Consider the following 11,115-nt stretch of genomic DNA (forward strand, 5'->3'; position numbering starts at 1 on the left):
ACTAAGTCAGGGGACATCCTGGTCAGTATGTGTACTACTGATAAAAGCCAACGTAAAATTGTCCGTTATCAGGGACACACAGTGAAACAGGAAATAGATAGAGATGAAGATGGAGAACCAATCTATAAAGGAGGAGAATACCTACTGTGTGTGGTGGAGAACAACAATGGAGATATCTGTGCCACTGATAATAATGCCGACACCGTGGTCGTGGTGGACAAGTCAGGAAGAGTCCGATTCCGATACGACGGTACACCAGCCAGGAGGAAGGAGTCATTTAATCCTGTAGATATAGTGACAGACTCCATGAGTCAGATCATTGTGGCAGATTTCAACAATGCCTGTCTACACATCCTGGATCAGAACGGACAGTTCTTGAGATGTGTGGACAATTGTGGACTAGATAAACCTCATGGACTGAGTGTGGACAGTGAGGGGAGGTTGTGGGTAGGGCTAGCTCTATCAGGAGAAGTGAAAGTGATTCAGTACATGAAATAAACACACACTGTTTACAACGTGTAATATACAGACATCAGATGATGACAAAGTTCACACAGTGCATTAGTTCATTGAGATATAAAAATCCTAATCACGTTATAACTGACAGAACTGGCATGATAACTTTAAGTTACATCTCCATGGTTATATATGTATGGTCTAGCTGTTTGAGAACTGGCAAAATCAAATTCAGACAGAAACCCCGAAACCATCCCAAATACTCGTACCAAATAAAACCTGTGATTAGGTTTAAAAGTATCAGACCCCCCCCCCCCCCTCGTATATTCTAACATATCTTAATGTTTTATTTACTTTCTGTTTTGAAAATATAAGTAGTTGATGTTACTCTAGCTGTTATTTAAATTGCCTCAGGAGCCTTAATTGCTTTTCTGGACCATTATAATCATTTGCAATACAAATTTGAAATTTTATAGAATACATGTACTTTTATGTAATTTTGCACAGCGTCATAGTATATAAAGGATCGTATATTATCTGCAACTGGGATTTTCAACTGGTCAGTCTTTTAGGCGATTTTGAAGCCCCGAGAGAAATATGTTAGCTGGTGTATACAGAAGACACAGGATATTACGTGTATTTCCTGCTGCACGTTTTTAAAAGGTTTATAAATGCAGTGTAATAATTTTTCTTGTGTAGGTAAATCAAAATATAATATTGATCGTTAAATGTAATGAATCAAAGGTAAAATTATTTAGATTGATTGTTAATCATATTTAGAGTACTGGAAAAATTCATGAATCGATAGAATTCCTCTTGTGACACGTGGGATCCTCCACACTCTGGGCCTCCCTCTGATGGATTGATAAGAGAGGTTTCCGATGAAGAGGCTGATGCTTGATTTTCAGAGACATTCTGTTCCCAAATTGTTACTCCCCCCCCCCCTCCAAAAAAAGCAGTGATCCCCGCTAATTTTTCCTCGCGTAAAACTAAATTAATGTTATTCTGTTTGTCATTGTGGAGCTTACCGTTATTTAAGATGTTGTAAAGTCTGTTATCTTTAAATACAAAGTTTGATTCACCAACATACCCCCCTCTTCTATTTTATGTCAGTAGTAAAAAGTAGTGGAATTGTAAGGTGGTGCCAATGAGTTGAATCCATGTATTTTAGCCCCCCACCCCCCCCCCCCCCCCCCCCCCCCCCCCCCCCCACTCTTTCTTACGACGCAAAATATTTGAGCTTTGGGTTGGAACCATACACGGTTTTTGTGTTGTGCGAATAAACAGGGTAATAATCAGAAACTTTTCTAATCTCTAATGTTCCTTTTTAGCTCACCTGAGCTGAAAACTCAAGGGAGCTTTTCTGATCGCCTGTTGTCCGTTGTCTGTTCGTCTGTCTGTAAACTTTTTACATTTTCGATTTCTTCTCCAGAACCACTGGATCAACTTCAACCAAACTTGGCCAAAAGCATTCGTGGGTGAAGGTCTTGCTAGATTGTTCAAATGAAGGGTCATGTTCCTTTCAAAGGAGAGATAATCGCAAAAATAGGATGGGGTTATTTAAAAATCTTCTCAAGAACCACTGGGCCAGAAAAATTGAAATTTACATGAACGCTTCCTGACATAGTGCAAATTCAATTTTGTTAAAATCATGGCCCCCGGGGGTTGGATAGGGCCACAATAGGGGATCAAAGTTTTACATACAAATATATAGGGAAAATCTTCTTTTGCTCAAGAACCACTGAACCAGAAAAGCTGAGATTTACATGAAAGCTTCCTTACCTAGTGCAGATTTAAGTTTGTTAAAATCATGGCTCCTGGGGATAGGATGGGGCCACAAGTGGGGGTGGGGGATCAAAGTTTTGCATACAAATATATAGAGAAAATCTCTAAAAATCTTCTCAAAAACTACTGGGTCAGGAAAGTTGACAATTACATGAAAGCTTCCTAACATAGTGCAGATTCAAGTTTGTAAAAATCATGGCCCCGGGGGCAGGATGGGGGCAACAAGGGGGATTAAAGTTTTACATAGAAATATAATGGGAAAATATTTGAAAACCTTCTCAAAAACTACTGGTCCAAGAAAGTGGAAATTTACACCAAAGCTTCCTAACATAATGCAGATTGAAGTTTGTTAAAAGCATGATCCCCGAGTATAGGATGTGCCACAATAGGGAATCAAAATTTTACGTATAAATATATAGGGAAAATCTTCAAACATCTTCTCAAAAACTACTGGGCCAGGAAAGTTGAAATTTATATGAAAGCTTCCTGACATAGTGCAGATTCAAATTTATCAAAATCATGGCCCCCGGGGGTAAGACGAGGCGACAATAGAGGATCAAAGTTTTATATACAAATATATCATTAAAAATCTTCTTTTGAAAAATCACTGGGCCAGAAAAGTTTACATTCACATGAAACCTTCCTGACATATAGTCCAGATTCAATATTGAAACAAAGATTATGGCCTCCGGAAGTAGGTTGGGGCCACAATAAGGATCAAAGTTTTACATGCGAGTATATTGGAAAAATCTTTAAATATGAGCCAAGGTGACTCAGGTGAGCGATGTGCATGGCCCATGGGCCTCTTGTTTGATGTGCCGTTGACCAACCGGTACAGCTTGTGCGATAATAAGGGTGTTGCTAAAACGCGGAACGGAAAACGGAGCGGGAATCTGAAAAGAATTTAACAATTAGAATGATTAATGTCGCTAAGATAATACCAAAAAATCGGGGAAAATAATTTGTTATGATTAAAATCAAAATTTGGGGAATTAGTTTACAAGCGGTAGCACAATTTTATCTTAAAATTCTGCATCATAAATTGATTAAGCGAAGTTAAACGTTTGTATAAGAATTTACAAAGCGTTGTACAAGAATTTTGAAATGTCGGCATTGACAGATGTGTGAGCGTGCAGCAACACCTATGGGTAGAGAATGGAAAAAACACACGTACTTTATAAGTCCCCTTCCCACGGTGGCAAAACGTCATTAACGCACATTTACATGTAAATTTACACATAATACCGTGTATGTGCACGTGTATACTTACAACAGGGATTGCGGTATGTATATAACAACGACAATTCATGATCTTATTAAGTTAGTAAGTTAAACATCTTGTGATTGATATATTATTGATAAGTAACAGGTTAGTGACCGCAGCACTCCGATCCTAAATATGAGGGAGGGGGACTTCTAGCAGTTTATTTATAAATCAAATACTTGTATCTTAATATTTAGATTCATAATGAGATGACCTTTTAATTCCATTCAATCATAAATTGTCTGTTAGTCTTTTAGGTACTTCATATCTGTTAATTTTTCATACTATTGATCGTAAACTTCACATTAGTTTTCATGGTTCTGTTTCAATTTTTCTTTCCCACTGTATCTCTTTGGGTTCAACATTAATTCGCAGGATGTTGGTAAATGTACGAATTTTCACAAAGACCCTAAATTCATCCCAAATAAGGCAAACCTTTTATACACACCAGACGAGTTCACTTTAAAATTTGATGTGGTACATGAATGCATACATGTAAGGTGAAGATAACGAACGGCGATCAATCTCATAACTCCTACAAGCAATACAAAATAGATAGTTGGGCAAACACGGACCCCTGGACACACCAGAGGTGGGATCAGGTGCCTAGGAGGAGTAAGCATCCCCTGTTGACCGGTCACACCCGCCATGAGACCCATATCCTGATCAGGTAAACGGAGTTGTTTGCAGTCAACGTCAGTGTGCCAAGAACGCCTTAACAATCGGTATGAAACACGTCAACAGCATTTGATCCAATGCGATGTCGTATTGACGAACTAGATCGTTATAACGACCATATAATTTGCGAAATGCTGACTTCAATCGAGACTGTTGAAACTCCTGTACCATCAACTTGTTTGTCAGTAGCTTACCTCGATTTAAAAACCGACTATACCCAGAACAAGCTCTTGCATATCGAATTAGTTGAGATATATAAACACCATATGCAGGTGATAATGGAATATTGCTACATAAATTTGGGAAGTTGACGATGGAGAAGCTGAAATCATCCCGTTTGTCATACAGTTGAGTTGTCAGTTTGCCGTGTGTAGGGCTGAATTACGAATAAACGAAAGTTCGATTTATAAGAAGGTTATGTTTGGGGGAAATTGTTTGGAAAAAAAAGTTTTATCTTTTGTACTGTTGTTTTCGGGGGGGGGGGGTGTGGTGGGGAGGGGGGGGGTGTTATTCATTGGATATATGCAATTTGAAAATTCGAGGGTTTTTTTTTCAGTATGAATAGTTTTTTTCATTCTTTTCTCTTTCTTTATTGATATTTATGAAATTCATTCTCAACATGTCCCCTGTTGCGGGTTTAAATTACAACTCTGACTACGTTAGCCTGCTTTTCTTTTCTTTTTTTAAACTGGTCCCCTATTAACGTAAACCCGGGACAGGGGAAATGTTGAAAATGGATTAAAAGCAGGTAAGTGTTGATTTCCTTGTGACGGTATTTTGCATTGCTGTTAAATATTTGAAAACAACTTGTGTATTGCGTAAATCCAGGCACATCTGAGTCGAAACGTCGGTCGAAGCATAAACCGTCACCGACTCCGGCATTTACACGTTTTCATTAAAGTCGATGTCTCGACTTCTCTAAAGTGAATACTGCTTGTACCGACTCCATTGGTGAAGTGGACCCATGTTTTCATCTGCCACTCAATGTCTTTTTGTGCAATGCTCAGGTAAAATTTTCTTGTCAAAGTTTGTCCATCAAATATCGGTCTATAAAAAGAATAATGCATGTGATTACAGAACCAGAAGACTATGCTGTAAATTAACGCAATACATTGTAACACCCCTCCCCCCAAATTCAATGAAAAAATGAATGTTTAACGCAATAATAAGGTTAAAGGCTTCCATATGGAAATGTACAATAATTATGTGGTGAAATTATACCCCAAATTCACAACTATAATTATACGGTGTAATTAAATTGTTACGGTTAAACGCAGAAAAAAGTGCTAACCATGTGTTAACTGCGATCAAGCTACCACTGTGGTAACGCACTTTGAACAAAATTACACACTTTGAAAAAAAAAACCGGACTTTAAAAATTCAAATTGTGTTAAAATTGGGACTTTGAAAAAATTTCAAAGTGCTTTAACTTGGGGACCAAGTCAATGCACTTTGAAAATCATTTTCATAGTGCGTTCTGAGTGTGCGTCAGCATTTCATTCATTGTGACACTAAACGCACTTTGAAATATATAAAAATTCTGAAACTTTGATTCTAATAAGTAGAGGGAATAATTAAATGTATTTCTTTCTCAAAATGAGAGGAATTGATCAACTGTTGTGGGAAACGGGGAAGGGAAAACCAAAGATTTCTTTATGGTATTTTTTACCAGTAAATCATTCACATTGATTACATGCAGACGAGCCCCATTCCCAATTTAATCAGAATTTTATTAGATCCGCTCGCATATTCACTACACTAGCATCTAGAGAATGTCGTCAGAGGTCAAACTCGAAATGGTGACCATCTCAAAGGATCCTGCTTTTAACAAAATACATGCAAGGTAGTTGTAAAATACTGTTTTCGGAGAGGACCATTCTGTACTCAGCAAAGGTTTATGGGTGAAAGAGCTAGGTACGTTTGTTATCATAACTAGGCCCTGTAAAATACTTAAAAAACGAAGAACAATTATCAATACAAATCATTGATATATATGAAGTTGATGACCCCTAGTATTTATATATCGGCGGATCTAGGTCTCTTGTAATGTTGAGTACTATTCAAACCTATCCGGAATCTTTTAGGAGAAAATTCCATGTGGCCACATGCATAGGCCACAAAAAGCAGTAAACTAAAGATAGATTATCTTCAAAAGATGTAATTGTGCATGTCTCGTTCTGGCCGTTGTTTGTGGCCAACTTCTTCTCTTTTTTCTTTTTATATCTAATCAGGGGTCTGATTTTGACGTTTGTGCACATGCAGGCGGGTCGCCATGTAGCGCACAGCAACGAATATGTACATACAGTACACGACACGAGTTTTATGCGTGTTCCACGCAACGCGGTGGAACAAATTTGCCCCAAACACGGTGGACCTTTAAAATTGTCGGCACCTTTGAAGTCCTATTTTTCCGCGCGAGCTAGACATTGAAGTCCACGGAGGATCTCCGTGGATGCCACCGCGCATCTCCGTGGATGTCACCTGTACCTCCGTCGATGCCACCGTGTACCTCCGTGTAATAAAACAAAGAAATAATTTCCGAAATGATTCACCCAAAAAACCTTTTCGCTTGGCCAGCATACATGCCCTCACCCCATTACTTATTTAGAAATCAGCTATAAATCATTCAATTCTTGTAATTGTTGTTTAATGATACGTTGGTGTTTTCGGTTCATATCCGTATGTAGACTTCCCTGCAGACGTTCACACCTTTTTATGAAACGCCCAAATTCTCGACATCCTGTATATAAACACCTGTGTTATTCCTACCACTCGTCGGTACATTGTTTCACGGCACGTGCAGCACAATTTCACCAAATAAAAGAGAAGGGTCATGAACAACGACAATCACATGCCAGTAATTTCAATTTGATAAACAGGAGCTCAAAGAATGTGTACCATAAGCAATAGTTTATTTTTACGTAAAGTTTTCATTGTAATTAGGAATATGTGATTAAGGTCAGCTATATACATGTACATGTTTACATTGGATATGATTTTCATTATGTACTCAACTGTGAAGCAATGTGAGCAAAGAATCAATTTTTTATCACTTAAACAAATAAATATTAAAACTATCTTTACTTTTAAACAAACCTTTAGAAAATTCCGTACTTTCATTAAGAAAATTTCATTAGAATGCCCATACTTCACATTAATCATAACACGGCTTTTAAGGTTTTTTTTTCTAACTTGATAAATACTTTATTACACGCATGTATCATTTACTAAATGTATATATAACAGCTTTTTGTCTTTATATTTTTGTATACCATTGCATAATGGTGATGAGATCCAATAAATTGAATTGAGTACATGTAGTCTTGAAATATCACAAAGTAAAGAGTTGACAACGATTGAAATAAAAATGCAGACGTTTTCTCGTTTATTCAGTAACTCAATAACTTGCGCGTCTTCTGAATGAAAGTTGTAAAACAAACGTACTAGGTTTTGGTCAGTTATAACATAATACGGGGGTAAAATTCATCTAATCTCCGCTAGCAATGGGTTTTGAGTCAACTGTGCCTTCGTGAACGAATAATCTCGGCTAACGAAGATGAAAAAAAAGAAGCCTAAATAGTCCGCTTGCATTAACATGTATTATGAAGGTGCAATCGAAGAATTATCCAGTAAATCCAATGATGTTGCAGTATATATAGCATGCATTTGTTTTATTTTTGACTGAGAGGGAGATAGACAGCTAAGCACGTAACATCGTTTAAAAAAAAGGGGGGGGGGGGGGCTCATTCATTAGTCCTAACCCGGACCAGCCGAAAAATTTAACATGTAAAGAAAACAAAATGGGAAATAAAAAAAAATATATCAGAATAAAAGGGGATGGATAATTAATCAGAAAGAAATTGTACTTTCAAGATTTATACTGAACGTATTAAACTTCCCGTATCTGCATACATTCATCTCTCTCTCTCTCTCTCTCTCTCTCTCTCTCTCTCTCTCTCTCTCTTGCCTTCATTATCTAATGCATCTATAGATTAAATTAAAGATTATAATAATCGATAGCGTATATGAATAAAAGCAAATAATCGTTAAGTCATTTCTGTTTATATTTATATTAGTTTTTGGTTTTTTTTTCATGAACTAGTTGCATTTGACACCGAGGATTTACATCCTTAAATATTGATTACAAGCACGTAGAATCGGAGAGGGTGTACTTTGAAAACTTGAAAGGTTTTCGCAATCGGAAAATTTAAGCACCATTTTTGTTGTTATTTTATTGCTTGTCAAGAAATTTATACAACTTAACCGGCAACATACCCCTTCTGATACATTGAAAAATATAAGTAATGTTAGAACGGGGCTCTATAAAGTTCAATCTGCAGTTTGGTCATACTTCGTCATTCAACAACTTATTCAAAATAAAAAAAAAATGTTTGTCGGATTAGCGGTACTATGATGTATGACTATAACAATGACCTGTGTATAACTTGTACATTCCATGCAAATTCGAAGGGGTTTTCGCCTCAGTAGAACAATGGGGGTCAGCTAATCCGTGTATTTGAAATCAACAGAAGTGCTTAGCTTCTTGCGGAAAGTGTGAAATATATTGGGTCGGCGCAAGATACCCGTGATCTTAGACTAGATCTGATATCGCGCCGACCCAATATATTTCACACTTTTCATGAGAAGTCAAAACCCAAATTAGCTAACCGTAATTTAGTTATCTGTGAGAAAGACCCTAAGAATTTGCATGGTATATACTTATTATACAAAAATCATTGCATTATCCAGACACTCCCGATGAACATTTTTTTTTTATATGAAAACCTCTATCAAAGTACATCGAACATAAGTCTAGGTCAAATGTAATTAACTCGGGATTTTAAAAATAAATCATTCGATGGTTTGTATTTTTGCTTCTATTAATTACGTAATAAATTAATTCCAATTTGTTAATCATCGACAATGCTCTAATTTCTATATTGGATCAAGTTATATTTGTCAAGATGCATATCAACACAATATGATGGAGGTAATTATGTTAAACAGCGCATTTGTCACAGAGAGAGAGAGAGAGAGAGAGAGAGAGAGAGAGCACATCGGTAATTATTAAATATCCCTATCACATGTTGTACATGTATGTTTTTCATTTACTGAATATACTAATTCGCATTCAAAACAGGAATTGCCTGCAAGTACGCATTATTTAAACATAGAATTTAAGAATATTTTAATGAAGAAAGAAGACTAAAGAAAAAAAGTCAAAACCAGGTTTTCTTAAAAACATAATATATAGTGTTTGGTATCGTTGGAATCGGCTCAATATGCTGAAAAACAATATAAGTATCAGGGGTGGGGGGGGGGATATTGACATTTTTTCTTTTCTTAAAATTCCACCCTTATCTTGATTATTTGGCCTGCGGCACATTTTCACATCTCCCGCAAGGCACCCGTGGCCAGAACAAAGCTCTTAGCAGCTGTGTGTATTCGCAAATAACACACACCGTGGAACACAGAGGACACGGTGTATCTCCGTGGATTTTCCACCGTGGTCTTTCCACGGTGGGGTGTATAAAACTCGTGTCGTGTACTGTACAGTGATATAAGGAAATTAATCACAACGTAATGTACTTGTTATTGTTTTAGCAATCACAATGATATAATGTATTAATAATTACAATCTAAAAAATATCAATTTATGAACAAATTCAGTTCGGGTCATTGAAATACAAACAGTAACCGGACTGAATAAAATGCAGTAGGCCTACTAGGTCGGCTATGCTGCACAGTTGTACATAAATATGGAATGATAATGCCAATATAAAGATAAATTGGTTAATCCAACAGTTTAATACACATCATCTAATATGTTTTACGGTGTGACAAGTTTTGGCATTAGTATCTATATCCAAAACAGGACAAAAACAACCCGAAGTTAGCATGCGGACGGAGCTGTATCAAAGCATCCTAATTTTGGACATTTGATCCGCCTATATATATTGAACGCGGGAAATAAAACGCAAATTGATGTAAACAGTACATTGTGACGTCCTATTCAGCGTCGTTATTTAGCAAATTCACAAACATAGCGTTTGAACCACAACAAGGAACATGGTGTTAATCGTGGAGTGATTATATATGATTAAAAAAATAAGATTCACATGCTTTTACGGATTTTATGTGTAACATCTCAGAATGACGTGAACTAGGGTAGACGAGAGTCAAAATGGGAGAATACATGTCCACGCGCTAATATTCGAATCGACGCCATTGGTACCAAACTTTTCAAGTTCCATAGGTATGGTTTAATTTTTCATTATTTTCCTATATTTTCCTTTTCAACGTGTTTATACGTGTTACCTATAGGGAGAGCTCCGCTCTCACAGCCCTTCGGGCCGTGAGAGGGCTTCGCCCTCTAAAAATAGTATTGAACCTTGTTTACATTGACAACGTACAGTGCGGACCCAAAAAGCTGTTCCAAGCAAAACAGTTTCAAAACGTCATAGTGAAAAATGTGACGTCATTGTTGCATACTTATAAAGAAAGACGTCATGATTACCAACCACAAGTAACTGTCATAGTTGATAGAATGTTCAAGTCTTCTCTTGGGTTCATGCATTACTGTTTTAGCAACGTTTAGGCCTTACAACTATGTAAAAAATAAAAATAAAAAATAGCATCTGTATGCATGGTTACTGTAAATCACCGTCAATCGTGAATCAGTCCCTTTAATGTTTTTTTCCCCAACTATTGATGTGCGGATACCCATTATTGTTGAGTACCCAAATTTTTCATCATTATCGATATTTATAAAACGTCCGACATTTCATAAATAGTGTGTGATTTTTTTTTCCTAATCAAAATTATTGTCGTAATGCTCGTGAATTATCCATGATGTTTACAATCTAATTAAAATCAGATGTGCGAGTACGCGAGCGGATCTAACATCTAATTTTAATTACATTGTGATATTT

General features: G+C 36.7%; 1 protein-coding gene across 1 annotated transcript in view; it reads left to right on the forward strand.

Moving 5' to 3' along the window:
* LOC125654406 (uncharacterized) overlaps nucleotides 1-994 on the forward strand; it is a 4,597-nt gene extending 3,603 nt beyond the window's left edge. The window contains exon 2 of the mRNA XM_048884365.2: nucleotides 1-994. This exon is cut by the window's left edge and continues 1,165 nt beyond it. Coding sequence (XP_048740322.2) covers nucleotides 1-498 — 498 coding nt within the window. The 3' untranslated portion in view covers nucleotides 499-994.
* The last annotated feature ends 10,121 nt before the right edge of the window (nucleotides 995-11,115 follow it).

This window comes from Ostrea edulis, chromosome 7 (genome assembly GCF_947568905.1).
Source record: "Ostrea edulis chromosome 7, xbOstEdul1.1, whole genome shotgun sequence".
NCBI lineage: Eukaryota > Metazoa > Mollusca > Bivalvia > Ostreida > Ostreidae > Ostrea > Ostrea edulis.